At 48.5% G+C, this 17,587-nt stretch overlaps 1 protein-coding gene across 1 annotated transcript in view; it reads right to left on the reverse strand.

Annotated features, from left to right (window-relative positions):
* Positions 1-17,235, reverse strand: part of FAM20A (FAM20A golgi associated secretory pathway pseudokinase) — a 44,198-nt gene extending 26,963 nt beyond the window's left edge. Inside the window, exon 1 of the mRNA XM_081029384.1 lies at positions 16,311-17,235. Coding sequence (XP_080885510.1) covers positions 16,311-16,693 — 383 coding nt within the window. The 5' untranslated portion in view covers positions 16,694-17,235. The remainder of the gene's footprint in view (positions 1-16,310) is intronic.
* Between the last annotated feature and the right edge of the window lie 352 nt (positions 17,236-17,587).

Below are 17,587 nucleotides of genomic sequence, written 5' to 3' on the forward strand. Positions count from 1 at the left end.
AGGCCAGAATAAGCCCTGGTCTAAGGGGTCCCCAGAGTCAAGGCAGGGAAGTAGCAGATACCCTCTAGCTGGGCCAGGCTTCCGATTCTCGTCCTGGGCACAGAGCTAAGCACCAGAATGACTACCAAACACACACAAATACCTTTGGAAAGAGATGCAGCACACTGTCGCCCCTCTGGGAGAGTTGCAGTTATATAATGGCAGTCAAGGCTCTGAGAAGTCCTACAGTCAGGCCTCCTGCTCAGGGAGCATTTCATAAACTCTTCCTTTACATGGCACCTGTCGACATTCACGGGATTCTGTGTCACACACAATATATGTTGGGAAACCCGAAATAGTAACCCTGGACCAAGGAGCCCCTCAGCCTAACTGTGATGTGATCATTCATCCAGCAGGGGTCCCAGCGCTGCAGACTACTGTTTCTCCATGGGACGATCACCTCCCTGCTGTTGACCAGAGGTTCTCAATGGGACAACATCACCCCTCAGGGGTCACAATATTTAGAGACATTTTCATGTCATAGTCGTTTGTGTGTGTGTGTGTGTGTGCGCGCGCACGCGTGCTAAGAGATGCTGGTAAACATTCTGCTGTCACACCGGAGTGCCTATCACAACAGATTACCTGGTCCCAACTGTTACTAGTGTTGAGATTGAGAAACCCTGGGTGGGAGCCTTAGAATCCCAGCAAATTAAGCACTTACTCCTCGAATGCTGACCTGAAAATGGCTAAGGTGGGTTCTGGACTCCGCAGTCTGGTATTTTCCAGAGATAACAGAAAAGCCTTCCTCAGGGCCTCCTACACTCCTTCTGTATCTCCAGCACAGCAAAAAGTGTAAATGTTATTTAATTGTTTAAAAAATCACATGTGAGTCATACTCATTTAGTTGTCAGACCAATCTAACAAGCATATTGATAAAATACAAACACACGTGTTACTTGCAAAAGATGCAATATTGATCCATTTAAATGTCATAATTTTGGTTCTTTTCATCCTCCAACTGTGCAGGCCTGAAATAAACAAATATCTGTTATATTTACACGCATACGCGCGCACACACACACACACACACACTGCAAATGACACTGGCATTGGATGGATATATGTCCTCTCTTTCCTCTACCATTTTCCTAAGTGCAGCAAACAAAAATGTGATCTAAAGGCAGTATTCAGAGTGGGCTAAGAAAACGCAGGCGCTTTAAAAAAAGAAAAACCACACCCTGGGTCCTCTAATAATCCAGGGTTTACCAGAACACATTTATTTTAAAAAGATTTTGAACTTTGCCTTACTGCCTATCACACAGTCATGGGCCTTTGACGGAGAGAGGGATCAGAGTGTAGGGCGTTGCAATAGGGGGTTGGGCTGGGGGCACCTATTTTCAGGTTTGTAGGCAAATTTCCTGGTGGCTCACCCACAGGTTAAATTCTTTCAAGTCCATGGCCTGTGAGTTAGGGCTAATTTGCATGGTATCATTTTCCCATCTGATTTACAAACTGAATGATTGCAGAGCTGGGCTCATTTTCCTCCACAGCATGAGCAGTCACCCAGGTGGCAGGGTAATTTAGTGAGATATTAATGTGTTTTTAAAATTCTTGTGGAATTGTATGCATCCTGTTCTAAGAAGGGAGCTGGGCGTTTGCGTTTCCTTGTCTCAGAGGGTGTTTCTGATCCAGGACCAAGCAGATATTTAGACAGGTTACCCCGTTCCCTCTCTAGCTTTATTGTTTTATTTCTGGAAAACCTAAACTCAGTAAAGGAGTATGCTAGATGGGGGCGGGGGGCATAGACGTTTGGGGAAGCACACAGGTGCTCCAAAATTAGGAAAGGAAAGTTGTTTTGGAGTCGTATGTCTGGCCTGTTTCCTGGAGGGGAGCCCAGGTGCTGGGAAATGGCTGTGCGGTGTGCCTAGGAACGTGCATTTTGGGCACCAGACACCTACCTCAGCAAATAATCCTGAGCTCAAGTTTGGCACAGAAACAACAGTGCCACCCACTTGCAGAGACCAGGTGATGGGGCAGGGACTAGAGGGTCCCCCTCAGATGTTTTGTTACCTAAGACCCTAAGGATATTCCCCTAACACTAGGGGGTTTGGAGAAAGGGGCTCCCTCCAGTGATGACCTACATTGCATTTCTAACCAACCTAACAGAAAAGGGGCTAAGTCCCGTTTGATTTAGTTTGAGAAAAGAAATCAATGTTACATGTCTTTCACCCTTGAGTTTGTGGAGTGAAATCACGTCCTGCTAGAGTAACAATTTAATCCTGAAATCTCAGTAGCTTAACGCATCTAAGGCTACTTTCTCACTCATGCTACCGGTCTAATGACCGTCAGCAGGGAGTCTGATGCGTGACTCCGGGACGCAGCTTGATGGACACACCAATATCCCAGTGTGTCATTCACAGTCATCAGGACAAGTGAAGGAAGGAACTGGTAAAGTACTGGCTCTTAAATGCTTTGGCCAGGAAGTGATGGAGTTCACGTCAACTAGAACTAGTCACATGGCCCCACCTAGCTGCAATGGGGCTGGGACACACAGGGGGACACGCGGACTTCGGTGCCTCTGCCACAGCCTTGTGGTACTTATTTAATGTCAAATGTGTCTTTTTATGTCATGCTATTAGTAAGTTGCGCTTGCATAGAGCTTATGACAACTATATTTTTGGGGTCTTCTCATGTATTATCTTATTCTAGTCCCCTCAAGCCCTGTGAGCAGACCATACCTCTGAGCCAGAGGAAGAAATGAAGGTCCACAATGTGGAAGTGACAACATAGCACATGGAAAGGAGGAACCAACAGCCAGGCTTTCTGATCTGAGCCGTCTCTGCTCTTTCACAGAGGCTGCAGAGAAAGAGAGGCTTTGCCAAAGATTTATTTAGACAATTGATGGGGTTTCTGAGCTGGCATGGACCCAGCTGAGAGGGGGCCTGAATGAGAAGGGGCCTATCAGACACAGTCCCATGTATGAGAACCACGTCCTCACAAGCAAACATCAATTCAAGAGGAACCAGTAACCCCAAATGGGTCTATAGGTCTGAATAATAACAAGGGAAGTAGCTTTCCCACACACAGCCCTAACACAGGGCCAGGCACTATCTTACAGTTGCCAGTTCTGACTCATTGAATCCTCACAGAAGCTCCTGATAAGGTCACCGTCACTCCCTCCATTTTACAGATACTAGGAACCAGGGAAGGGCAGCGCAGACGACTTGCCCAAGATCACACTGCTAGGAAGTGGCAGGCTTGTGACTAAACCCAAGTCTGAAATCACCATGGACAAGAGCTTCTACCAACAATGATTATAAAAGCAAATATTTTCAGTGTGAAAATAAATTAGGTCTATGGTGTAGAAGGATGGATGGAGTTGGGCTACTTTTCAAGCTTTTAATGCTTCTTGGCAACTTGCCCTCCAGCAAGGCCCCTGGCCATCTCTCCTTGCATAGCAGAGACCTGGAAGCCATTCTGCCACCTACCTCTGGGCCTTGATGACAAGGGGTGGCGCTCTGGGAGCGCTGCCCTCTCAGCCTCCTGCACTCAAATCTCATCTCAGATTTGTTTCTGCCTTTGAAATCCAGGTTCTGTCTGAGCCTCCCCTTCAGCTGAAGATGGGACTAAGCACCGTTCCTCTTTTATGGGGCTGCTGTGAGGGTTAAATGAGAGAATTTGTGAAGTGGGGTTTGAAGGGGAAGGTCTCCAGTGAGCAGAGATCAGCCTATTTAACTGACTTAAATGCTTTGTGAAAAGAGAAGAGGAGAAAAGAGAAAAGAAAAGGAGTCATTCCTGGAATCTGCAAAATTTCTGTCGTTTCAACGTCAAGTAATTAAGGAATGTTAGCTGACCAGTTTTCACTCAGAAATGTGTGTGTTGGGGGTGTGTGTGTCATTTCTGAGACAGGCAGACTAAACTGCAGACCGACTCCGTTTGTGTTTCCTCCCAGTCCGCAAGCATTAGGTATTTGACATCAAGTGACCGTGGAGAGATCGATAAATGTATTTTTTTTCTCTCTGGAAGCCCCAGATGTGGCCAAGAAAGCCAGGGCAGTGGCCAGGCCGGAAGCGCTGGTACTTTTCCCTGGCAACGGGAGATCCGGAAAGCTCTTTCTTTCTCATCAGCCTGAGCACCAAGTATCTGTGGATCATAGCCATCAATATGGGATGTTGATGGCTATCAAATAACCCATAAGGAACATAAAAGCATGACTACCTGGTGCTCCTTCACCTACTGGTGACTCAGTGCTGCATGAACCAGGCACCACACTCTGCGTCACACTCGTGACCTCACTGTGCCCGCCCGACACCCCTTGGGGAACAGGACCCTGAGGCTGGAGGAAATGAGCCTCAGGTCTCCCGGGGCTTGTGTGACAGAGCCAGGATTTAAACCCTGGACTGCCCAACAACAAAGCCTCTTGAGTACTCTTTTACTTCTTTGTTTACTACACATGTATTAAGCACCTACTATGTACAAGCAGCATTTCAGACATGGCTTACACAGCCAAAGAAGCAAATAAAGCTCCCCCCTTTTGTTTCCTGTGGGTGCTGTGACAAATCGCCACAATCTGGGTGGCTTTCTACAGAAATATATTCTCTCATAGTTCTGGAATCCAAGAGTTTGAAATCAAGGTGTCAGCAGGGCCGCGCTCCTTCTGGGGGCTGCAGGGCAGAATCCACTCTTTGTGTCTTCCAGCTTCTGGTGGCTGTAGGGGTGCCCTGGTTTGTGGCCACAGTGCTCCCTTCTCTGTCTTCCTGGTCACATTGTTGTCCCCTCTTACGTCTGTGCCTTATCTCGCTCTGCTTTTTTCTTAGGATACCTGTCAGATTTAGGGTCCGCCAAGCTAATCCAGGATGATCTCGTTCTCTCAATATTTAACTTAATTATATCTACAAAGACTTCCCTCCCGCAATAAGACAATGGTGATAGGTTCTGGGGATTAAGATGTGATTATATCCATTCAATTCAGTACAATCCTTATAAAGCTTACAATCTAGTGAGCTTGTACGCTAAGCATATCTATAAACAAGGAGTTAAATCGTGTTAAAATAAAGCGGGAGTTGGTAAAAGGGTCTGGGATCCCTTTAGGTTGGGGGGAACAGGAGAGCCCTTTCTGAGTGGGCAGCTCTGGAAGGAGACTTGAAGGATGAGTCGGAGCCAGCGGACCATGTTCCGTGGGGTACAGCCATTCTTGCCTATTCGCTTGTTAATTTATACCTTAATCAGAAAATAATATGTTTGGATGAATTGGGCACAGCACCCCCTGCCAGGAGAGTGAAAAAGAAGCATTTTCATATATGCAGATAAAGTGGTTTTAATGTCACAAGGTCCAAGTAGCCTAAACAGACCACTAGCTCTGTTCCTGCCAAAAAGAAGGGCTGCCGATCAATTGCTAACATCCATGCTCACGGTTTTCGGCTGACCTCCCCTTCCTTTGAATGGATTCACAGCTAATGAGAGAACAGAATGCCACCTCGTTTGGTTACCTGGGATGTACATTTTGCAATGACTTCAACCCCGAAGGGCCACTGGTAAGTTACACTGCCCAAATGAGGCATTCAATGCTTGTTTTATTGATGGTTTTTGTCATACCTAAGGTGAGCATTTGGTTATAACCTATTTCAATATTTTTCCAGCCAACATTTTGCAGCCACATTCCATGGCTTACGACTTTGACTTACCATTGATTAATCACTGATTAACCATTGGCTCGCCTGTCACAGGAGATTCAAAAGTATTGTCTGAGGAGAACCCAGCCCGCCCTCAGACCTCGGGCTCCCCTCTGGACAGAGGTCGGTGGCTTTGATTTCACTCTCCCGTCCACCACCTTCACAAAGAGCCTTTTGTTCCCACCTCCAAGTTCAGCTAATTGCCACGTCTGTGTCTCTGTGCTGAATGATACCCCTGACAAGCTGCCCTCCAGGTGCTGCCTGGAGTTTCATCCTAAATGCACTGCCTCTCAATGCCGATCAGAAGCTCTGCTAGGAAAGCAAGACTGGTGGAGAACTATCCACAGGAGGTACCCACCGCGCATTCCTCTGGAGCCCTAATGCTTTAAATCCTCTCCTTAGAGGAGAGTGGACCTGAGTGCCAGGACTGGCCAGTGTGGGGGCCTGTATGGACCTGGTATTATGGATTTGCTCTGGGACATGGTGCCCGCTTATGCTGAGGACGGCACTAAGAGCCATCAACGGGGAACTCTTCCAAGGTGGGAGACGCTGGTCCTCACACCGCACTGCCTTATGAGGTGCAGGAGGGAGGAGGGAGTCGTGCATAGAATTGCCAGGAATTACTGTGCCCTTCCTGGGCCGCTGGCTGGTTGTTTACCCTACAGATATGGCTGGTGGTTCCCCTGAGCAGACCTCACCCTCAGGTGAGTAGGTTTTCATGGCCAGTGTTTTAAGTTCTTCCCACTTGGCTCCATCGGCCTTGTGTGTCCTTATTTTCCCTTTGACCCATTTTCTCAACCATTGTACATGTATTTATAATAAGATATCATCATTATCTTTATGATGTATCTAAAAGATTATCTAGCAGATAGTCTTTTATGTAAAAGATTGATATTTTTTTTAAATAACGAAAATGGTAACTGCGTGACCTTTGTATTCAAACTGGATGTGACGGTAGTGGGCTGCAAGGGGCTCTCCATGACCCCATCCTGGGAAGCTGTGAATATGACCAGATTTGGAAAAAAGGTCTGTGCAGATGTAACTAAGTTAAGGATCTTGAGATGAGATCGTCTTGGATTATCCAGGTGATCCCTAAATCCAATGACATGTGTCCTTATAGGAGACACACAGACAGAAGAGGAGAAGACACAGACACTCACAGATAGAAGAGGAGGTGATGTGACCAGAGATTGGACTGACGCCCCCACAAATCAAGGAACACTAGCAGCCACTGAGCGTTGGAAGAGGCAAAGAACGGATTTTCCCATAGTGCCTCTGGAGGGGTGCTGCCCTCCCGACACCTAGATTTCAGCTCTCAGTCTCCAGAATTGAGAAAGAATAAATGTATGTTGTTTGAAGCCACCAACAGTGGCCTACACAGTGGCAATTTGTTACGGTAGCCTTAGGAAAAAAACACAGTGACGGAATTCCTTCTCAGAACCTGCTCAGGAAATGCCAAGAGATCTGATGGCTTAAACACCTGACTTCCAGCTTCCTGGAAGTGTGACATCTCAGGCACCCAGCCAATGCTGTGCAGCGCATAAAGGCTTCTCTGGTGAGGGGTCCAGGCTACTGACACAGAATAGTTTGTGGTATAAAATCCATCCTTGATGGTGTGTTTAACTTTCCGATAGTAAGTTACACGAATGTCTCATTTTCTCGCCATTATAATAACGTTATGATTATGACTATAATAAACAAGGAGCACCAACTTTTCCCTGTGACCTGTGATGCCCTTGAGTTGCACTGAGGGAGTTTTGTCCATTTGAACAGAGAGTTCTCTGAGCGGTCCGGGCTCTGAGGCTTTCAGTACGAGGTCGCACTTGTGGTTCCTGATAAGACAGGAATAGTCTTATTTCAGTACCCAATTAATTCCTGCATAGTGTTTTTGGTAGCAGAGTTTAACAAATCCTGGTAAGTAGTTGGGATGGGAGACGTACTTTAACAGCTCACCTTGCAATCTCAGGATACTCCTCAATTAAACAGACAGGAGGAGAAGCCATCTGCCTGCATAAGTTCCCCATGCCAGGCTTAACGTGCTACAATGTGCATTAACACAACTGACGGCGAGTTTTTTCCTATTACACCAAAATGACCTTAAAGTACATTTTTTTCCAAGGTGATAATTTAATCAATCATTTGCAGAACCCAGGAAGTGCCACCTAGAACCCTAGAAGCCCGTGAAGCACACTTGGAAAATGTCCCATATTTTCATTGTGACAGACTTTGCAGAATAAATCCTGGTTGAAGGTGTGCAACGCTTGGAAAACAGCTTCAGAAGGCTTCAGGGACCACAGGCTCACCCTCTTAATTTCAAAAGGAGAAACAGTCCTGAAGAAGTGCTTTCCTCAGGATTAAAATACAGGTATGTTGGCTCCAAGTGGAATCTCTTTTCAGGAGAAAGAGACATGAGCCCATGAATGAGCTGGGTCAACATCAATTTCTTCTTTAGGCTCCCATTAAGAGAGTAAGGGTGATTTAAGGGAAAGCTCAAATAAATAAAGATTTCTATCTTCTTGGGAGGATTTCGATGGTTGGTATAAAAAAATCTGCACGTTAGGAATTTGTAGTGAATAAATTTGTTTTTAAAACATCTTATTAAAACTCTAGATCAGTGGCTTTAGGAGTCAGAAACTGTAGCAGGCATAAGCTGAGAAACTTCCCCGCATCACTCTGGTAACAACATTTTTTCTAGAACCCTTGCAGTCTGGGCACTCAGCCAGGTTTTGGGGGAACTGCCCTTCCCCACTCTGAGCCACATGGCCTGAATGGAGAGCTGAATGGAGAGTTTCCAATGACTCCGCCTCCCTGATGTCAATGATTGGTTGAGAAATGGGCATCCTGTTCCCAGACCTGGCCAATCAGCGTCTTTGCCCAGAATCTTTCTTTTTAGAAATCAGAGAAGCCCTCTAACTGCTGTGGTCCCAGGGCTGTTAGGATTTGAAACCACAGGAGGGGATTAAGAGAGGTATGAGAACCAAGGAGAGGGATAGTAGAGACAGCTGTCCTTACTGAGGTATGGTTCTTGAGTCTGCATTTCCTTTTCCTGCTTGCTTTAGTTTGAGTTGGGTTTCTGTTGCTTGAAACCAAAGGATCCTGGTGAATGTAGACAATACTTTGCAAACATAATGAACTATTTCCTAAGAAAATAAACACATGCATAGGATGCAAAGTTTGCATACACTTTAAGGGAACTATAGACCTCATCATGGGGTCTAAGGACCCCAATTAAAGGTAGCGCAGGCGGTTAGAGCTCCGTGCTCCTAACTCCGAAGGCTGCCAGTTCGATTCCCACATGGGCCAGTGGGCTCTCAACCATAAGGTTGCCCGTTCAATTCCTCCTCGACTCCCGCAAGGGATGGTGGGCTGCACCCCCTGCAACTAGTAACGGCAACTGGACCTGGAGCTGAGCTGCGCCCTCCACAACTAAGACTGAAAGGACAACAACTTGAAGCTAAATGGCACCTCCACAACTACGAATGAAAGGACAACAACTTGACTTGGAAGAAAAGTCCTGGAAGGACTGTTCCCCAATAAAGTCCTGTTTCCATTCCCCAATAAAAATCTAAAAAAAAAAAAAAGAAGCCACCCCAGCAGTGAAAGGATGGACAACAAAGGGATTGCTTTGATTATGGCATTGTGGTTGGTCAATCTGACTTTCTCTAGTATTTCTGGATGATCAGGGGAGCATAGAATGTATAAATAAGCTGCTACTGCTTGAGCATAATTTTTAATTAAGACTGAAAAAATATGAGCTGAGCTGTGAGTGCAGCTACATACACCTTCCCTCCAGCCACAGAAGAAAAAGAGTGAGAAACACGAAAATCCCATTTAAAACGGATGAAATTGAGACCCTGTGGGTTACATGAATTGATCAGGAGAGACCATTTGTCCCTCCATCTAGACTCCCTTTTGGTCAACAATATTTACTTACGACCTACAGAGCTTGACCCAGGGTGTGAGAACTGAAGGCAAATTTGCTATGGGGAAGCTGCACTTGACTTCCCAGGCTGAACAGCTTTCAGTTTGTTCTGCCAGCTCCGCTTTTTTCTAACCCATCAACCTCTCCCAAGTTTTCTAAAACCCCATCTCTTCCCAGGCCACCTTGTTTTTTTTTTTTTTTATGCTCCAGCTTTTCAGTCCATGTGCCCCTGTGCCAACACTCCTTAACTTTCTCTTTCACTCTCCATAGTTTGCTGAATTTTATTACATGTTCTTGGCTTCCTAGGAACTGTAATCCTCCACCATTTTCGATTTCCTGTGGCTTCCCAAATGTATCTGGCTTGGTACTAGTAAATCCAATAAAATAGGCCCTTAAACTTTGCCTCTTGCTCAAGCCAAATTATGTTGGCTGTTGCCAGGGCTTGGCCTCCAAGGTCAGGCTCCAGGGACTGAAAGTCCTGGATGTCAGCTCTCCAAGGCGCTCCAACTCAGTTCTGTCCTGATTTCACATTTCAACCAGAGGACATCCTGCCAAGTGACAGGCCACAAAAAGAACTAAGCCCTTTTGTTTAAAATTTCCATCCTATGGTTTTCATGTGGCTTATACGTGGGTGCCTGCCTATAATAACAGGTACACAGATGCTCTAATGTCTAGTAACTTCTCCTCCATGAACACTGCAGCTCTTTAGAATGGGATTTCCACTCGGCTTTTAGCCATCTGCAAGCTTACTTCAGCAGAATCCACAGGCTCTCATCAGCCTCCAGCTTAATGAATAATCACAAGAAAAACACAGGTCAGCACCTGCCCACGGGCAGAGCAGAGATTGCTTTGGCTAAGTCAGGGTCTCTGTGTTCCCACTTTTCTTCAATGCAAGAAGTCTTGGCTGCTCTTTGTCAGGAAGCACAGGTAGCTGAGGAATTTCCCTCTTTTTGGCAAACGACCCCTTCTCAACGTTCCTTCAGGGAATTTTTTTTTTCCTTTTTGGAAATTGATTTTGTTTAGGCTACTGCAATAGGGAGAGTACCCCCGATCCACATTTGAGGAAGGTGGTTTTGCCTTAGACTTTTATAGGGAGGAACAGACAAGTTAGAGGTGAGGTGACTTGATTTTACAGTTGGGATTGTTTTTGTTCAAGGCTTTCTTCATAGGAGATAACAGGCTATTGACTCGCAGCACCTAAATCCTGATGTTGTCTGCTCCCAATTATTTGCTCCACAGATATTTTCTCTGGCTCTATGGGACACCACAAAACAAAGGTGTTAGTGTGACCATGGGCATGCCAGGAGCAAGTGGTTATTCCTTCTCACATGTGGCTCCAGACAACTGCCACGAAGCTGGACAGTGCACAGTCATAAAAAGTAATATGGTATTAAATGGAGAGGGTGCATCTTGTCAGGGAAGGATCACCGTAGGTGGAGGTAGCTGGAACAGCCTTCCCAGAAGGAGAACAGTGAGGACCTGTGGACATCAAAGGCTGCCTGGTAATGGAGCTGCTGGTTAGCGCATGGATTCTGGAGCCAGACCCTCTGGGTACAAAGCCGGCCTGTGGTTTGCTTGCTGCCTGACTTTCGAAGGTGGGTTATATAACCCCTGTGTCCCCGGTTTCCTCTATAAAATGAAGTAAGCAGCAGTACTGTATTTCTTTTCTACTGCTGTGTGACAACCTTGCCACAAACCAGTGGCTTAAAACAACACCCATTTCTGAGCTCCTAGCGTTGTAGGTCAGAAGTCAAGTTTGGTGTGCCTTTCTCTGCACAGGGCTGACGGTGGAAGTGAAGTTGTCGGCGAGGTTGAGCTCTTGGCAGGAGGCTTTGGGGAAAAAAATCTGCTCCCAAGCTGCTTCTTGTTGTTGACAGAATTCATTTCCTTGTGGTTGTAGGACTGAGGTCCTTGTTTCCTCGCTGCCTGTCAGCTGGGGGCCAATCTTAGCTCCTAAAGGTTGCTCACCTCGCCTGCCACACGGCCCCCTCCATCTTCGAAATCTGTGTGGTACTTTGAATCTTTGACTTTCTTTTCTTCAACCAGCTGGAGAAAACGCTCTGCTTTTAAAGGGCTCGTGTGACTCGGTCAAGCACACCTGGACAATCTCCCTACCCGTCGACGACCCTTTGTGGCAGTACCTGGAGCAGCATTTGATGGACTGCTCAGGAGAAGGTGTGTGTAGGCCAGGGCTAGGAACCTAGGGGGCTGTCTTGAGAGTAAAGTACTTGGCACATATTCAGCATGTTTCATTCAGGTAGAGATTTGCATGCAAAGAATGAGCCAGTCGAGTCCCCAGGATGGGTGAGAACTTGGTTGGGGTGAAAGGAGAGTGTTCGGGGTTGGGAACAATGGACCAACTGAAGAACAACATCCTCTACTTCTTGACTAAGGAGTTTCATTTCTATATATTTAGAAACAGGAAGAGCCTGCCCTCCTCGGATGAACAACACTGATATCCTCCCTGATTTTGCTGTGGTAGTGGCCGTGAGGATGAGGCTTTGGAATGAGGGAGAAGGGGCCTGAAAATGGCCTCTGGATTAGCCCTCTCAGAACCCATCTGCTCAGAGCTTCTGATTTTCAGAAAAGTGAAGAGGCTTCCTCCAGCTACAATCCAGGGATGTAGAAACCACCAAAATAATAGCTTTTCCCAAACCAGCCAAGGAAAGCTCTAATTGGGAGAAGTGGGAAATAGAAGTCAGGATATTCTCACTCCCTCCACTAACCACACACAGGTCGTGGTTGAGGTCTATCTTAAATCAAAGAAGGCCATTTCCTCTCTCAGCCTGGCATCATTGGCGGAAGAAATGGGCCAGGCCCTGGTGACTCTGGGGAAAGGCAGATGGCCACCACCCATGAGTAAGAATTTGAACTTTTATCCACTCTGTGGGTTGAACTGCGTGCTACCTATAAATCAATGTTCCAAACTGTCTGGGCCAGCATGAGATAAGCAGGAAAGAGATTTTTAAAAGTGGGAGTGAGAATAAAGAGGTTGTATTTTTCATTCCACAGATGCCATGGTGGGAAGAAGCTTTTCTTTCAAAAACTCCTAGACTAGACAATTCTCACTTCCAACTGAGTTCTTTTTCCTTTCTCTTGGCTCTTTCTCGCCCTTCTCTCATCTGCCTCAGCTTCTGGGTCTTCTCAAAGCTTCCCCCAGAAAACCGCGGGCCAATTTATTCCCCTTGAGCAACTGTCATTTTTGAAAAGCTGCCCAGTCTCTTCACTGTGATTTTCAAAGAGAGACTCAGGGCTGGACTTTCTTTCCATGCCAGCAAGAAGGTAGGAGTAGAGGGAAAGATAGGAGCTTCCAATGGTGGGACACACACACACACACACACACACACACACACACACAGACACACACACACTTCTGAAAAATGCTGGATCTACAGTTGCTGGAAAATATAACCTTCTGGATACCTGAGGAAGATGTCAAGAAAGAAAAGCAGACAGTAGAAAACCCGTATTTGTGTTGTAGCTGCTGGAGTTTCTACACGAGGGAGGCATGACCCTATTTGACCTTCCCTGTCAAGACCACAGGGATCCAAAGGAACCAACCAAAGATATGTGTGGCAGAAGGCCAGCCCAAGCTGACCGGTTTTGACATGTCAAAGGACACATGTTGTCTGGCTTGGGCTGCTTGTGGGCAGGGAAGAAATCCGAAACTCAGTCTCTAAGATGCAAGGATAGCAATAACATGAACAGTTAGTTACCTGTGCTCCAGGTAACTAACTGTTGCCTGGAGTGATGCCTTCCATCATTACTTTGAAAGGAAGAGACTTCATATGGCTTATTGGTTTATGGTCTGAAACAGTGAAGACTGCATTTCCCTTGTTCCCTGTGCTCTCTTCTCTTCACGATTCAAGACAGGTGCCAAATGTGTCATTGTGCCTGATGGAGCCTGGAGCTGGCTCACTTGCTGTGATTGTGGCCCACCACCTGACAGAAACACTTTCCCTGATTAAATTTTTAACCTGGACTGTGCCACATTTAGTTACATTTTGAGGGGGGAAACCTGAGGAAGGGAGGGCAGAACAGCAGGTTGAGGAGGTTTGCAGAAAGCTTGTGTGTCAGCACGCAGATAGGACATCCTACACATGACACGTTTTTTGCATTTCAACTTCACTAAATATTGACATCCAGTTAACAAATATTGATTGAGAATCTGAAACATTCAAAACAGTGTATAAGCTCCATGTTCCATGGTGTGAAATCAAAAAGGAATGTCAGAAGGAAAAAGACGGGCCATTACCTATCTCCTATAGGTAATGAGCCCGAGCCATAGAAAGATGATTTCCGGCTTCATACCATTACTTATTAGTGTAATGGTAAAAATAAATCACTCTCTCAGACTAATGGTCTCTTCTGGGCAAGTGGTGAATAATGCTGACGTGGCTTCTTTTATTACCTGTACGTCTCCTGGTCTGCCAGATGGTTTGCTGATAACGATTGTTTTGGGTAGCAGTTAACGCTAGGCAATGATTGGCATGCTAGCACCCACGTCTGTCTATAAATCCCTGGTTTTTAAATGTTGCCTGTGTTGTAGCTACAAACGAGGGTTTACCTGTGCGAGCGATAAGCTATTAGCAAGGCTGTTCATTTCTTTCTTTGCTGTCTGTTCTAATTCTTTGTCTGCACTGAGATCTGGAGCCTTCACTGGCTCTGCTTGTGGCAGCAGGCATATGGGCTTTCATCAGTGTTTTTACATGTCCTCCTATTTGTCAGGGCACTCTCTCCCCTCAGGTAATGAGTGGCTATCTCTCACAATAGAGCTCTGAGCATGACTCAACTTCTCACTGGTTCACGAGCTTTCCATGTTCCATTTGTAACCCTGATATATATAGTGATACATGTGTTTACTAATATCGCACTGACGTTTGCAATGCAGTTTGGGTGCAGGTAGGGTGTTCTCTGCCTCTGAGGTCCAGTTTCAACTAGACCCTCCTGCCGCTGACCACCTTGCTACGGCCCACAAAGCTCACTTGCAATCCCATGTATTATCAGAAGGACGTGATGACCAAATATCACAACTGTCACATTCAGCTAACCACATAAAACTGCTCAGTTCCCTCTGAATACAGCAAGGTCACCAGCCCGCATTGATCTCCTATTAAATGACCGAGATCATTTCTGGTCAGTCAATGTGTCTGGGTGACACACAGCGGTGTAGCAAACCAACCTCCAAATCGATTGTAGCACAGATTGGTGAGCAATATTTTTGCTTTTCTGCTTTTCTGTTCCTCTGGAACTTCCTTCAGAACTGAAGTATCATAGGGAAATTTAAGGTCACAGCAAAGTGACTCAGTGAATGGTGATCAACAGCAAGTGACTTTGCCCACAGCCCCTCATTCTTAAATCTGCAGGTAATTTTCTAAGGGCAAAATTTCTTAAGTTAACGGATCCGGACTCCCGTTGCTATTGATGCAATAAATACTGAAAATGACAGTGTCTGAGAAGCCACCAGAAACTGCCTTTTTATTGCACACAATTAGCGATGGAATTGAGAACCATTTTTTTTCCTAATGTAAAATCATCAGAGTAGCAACTGAAATGCACCAGTGATCCCATAACCCTCAGCCTCTCTTTTTACTTTCTGAAGCTTCACCCCTCCCCGCCCCCATCCCGCACCCGGCAGTCCGTCTCAGCACTCCAGAATAATGAGCAAACAGTTAAGGCTAGCACTGAGTTTCCACAGAGATTTGTTGCTCTCCCCACCCTCTGGAGGGACTATAAAACCACCCGATGACATCTCATTTGGAAGCCTCTTGTATTAAGAAAAGTGAACTCTGGATGTGAGTGATATTTGGACCAGTGTGTACTCCAAGACAGAGTCCTAACTCATATGACAGTTAGGTGGGGATTTCTGCCATTAGCTGGGGAGCTCAGTATTGACGATTCCATCTTCGCCAACCCCCACCCCCCCCACGCCCTTGCTCTTTTACAAAAACATCCTTCTTATTTTTATCCTAAATATGTTTGGCATTTTTTTTTTTCCGCCGGTACACTTTGCTTTGGGTTTAAAAAACTCTCAGGTAGATATTTGTCTCCTCTGCGAAAGCATCAAACCACAGATCTAAGTCAAGCCAAATCAGCAGGATAGTAAAGCTGACTTCAGGTTGTCACACTCACCAGAGAGGGACAAGCCACGTTTTCAATAAAACGGAGCGATTATTATCGGAGCGGACGGTGTACTTTCTGCCCCCGCTGACCTCTCCTGATCGCTGACAGGGCAGAGGAAGAAGGAAGGGGAAAGGGCTGCGTTTTCAGGGAGAAGCCTTGCTTCCTGGAAGGCTCTCCGATCTGCCCTACGAGCCGAGGGTCAGTGCGGAATGCGAACCAGCCCTGGAATCGCTCTGTTTGGAAACCTGATTCTGGAAAACCGAAGTCCAGCAGTGCCTTTCCACACCAGGACAGGGAGAAGGAGGGCGGAAATGGCCCGGGGGAGAGAAGCCTGGCTAAGGAGTGAACTACAAGAAGCTCAAGAGAGGAGGGGCTGGAAGCACGTCTTGCCTGTGCTGCTGAACAGAAGAAACTTTTTCTCGCACTGAGATCTACCCGGGGCTGAACTCCGCGGTCCGCACCAGCTGGTGGGGGCTCGGTGGGGAACACACTGGGACCTCGGGGCCGGGGCTGGAGCGCGGGGCGAAGCCGCGGGGGGCAGGGTGGGGGTGGGGGCGGGGGGCGGGAACCCGGGGCCGGCGCCCGCGCCTCCCGCTGCCCGGCGGGGTCCTCACCTGTTCCAGCGGGCCACCTTCCTCCGGTAATACCGCAGCGCCTCCTGGCTGGCCAGGAGCGAGTCCTCCGGCCCGAGGAGAGGCGGCTCCTCCGGGACGTTGTACAGCGGGTGGGCGAAGAGGGCCTGCAGCTTGGAGCCGGGGCCGCGGCGGCCGCTGTGCTCCTGCGCGGGGCCCCGCCCGGCGGGGGAAAAGTTGTGCGCGGCCGCGCGGGGGTCCGGGGCCGGGGCGGAGGCGCGGCGGGCGCACGGGCAGCCCCGCGGGCGCTCCCGGGGCCGCAGCTGCCGCTGTACCTGGGGCCAAAGGTGGAAGTAGAGGTCGGCGGAGAGCAGCGCCCCCAGGAGCAGCAGGGTGAGCAGGCGGTCCCGGCGCAGCCCGAGCATGGCCCCGCCGCGCGCGCGGGCGGACGCGGGGCGCACAGGGCCGCCTGCAGCGCCGCCGGCCGGTGGGGTCGGGAGGCCGGAAGGCTCCCCGCGCCGGAGCGCTCCGCGCTCGATGGGTGTCACCCTTGAACTTGGGCACTGGGTGCAGGGCTCGCAGGGGCTCGCAGTGTTGGCGGGCGTTCCTTCTCAGCGCGCGGTGGAGACCGGGCAACGCTGTCTCCCGGGCCCCTGTTTCTGGCTCGTTCGCTGCCCGCGCCCGCCCGCCCGGGAGACCGCGGCAGGTGAAGGGCCGGGGGCTCGGGTGTGGCTGTCCCCGCGGGCGGCCGGGCGGCGGGGCGCGGGACGACTCCCGGCGGGAGCGCCAGGCGCGGGCGGCGGAGCTGGGCTCTGGGAGGAGCAAGGCGGCCGCCGGGCCTGGGGCGTCTCTCCCGAGGATGCTGTCGCTGGGCGGCGGCTGCGACTGTTCCCTCGGCTCCTCCGGCGGGCGGCGGGGACGCCCGTGCCCCGGCTCCTCCGGCGAGCTGGTCTGAGCGCCCGACTCCGAGAGGCAGAGGTAGCGCCGGCCTCCCCCGCCTGGCCGGGCGCCCGCACCTCCGCCCACTCTCAGCTGGCACCTGCCTCTGGCGCAGCTCGCCAGCCAACTCCGATCCCTCTGCGGGCTCTGCCCTTCCACCTTGTCGCCCAGCCGATTCTCGCGCCCATCCCCCCTCGTCCCCAGGCCTCCCACTTTCCCTGCTCAGAGTTCAGTCCAGACTTAGGGGGACTCGAGCGGGGTGTGTGTGTGTGTGTGTGTGTGTGTGTGTGTGTGTGTGTATGAGAATTTCATTTCTGTTTAATTTCATAATCCTGTTTAATTTCATTTCTGCTTTTCAGAAAAAAGCTCCCTGAAAGCCT

This window comes from Rhinolophus hipposideros (assembly GCF_964194185.1).
Source record: "Rhinolophus hipposideros genome assembly, chromosome: 20".
Taxonomy (NCBI): Eukaryota; Metazoa; Chordata; class Mammalia; order Chiroptera; family Rhinolophidae; genus Rhinolophus; species Rhinolophus hipposideros.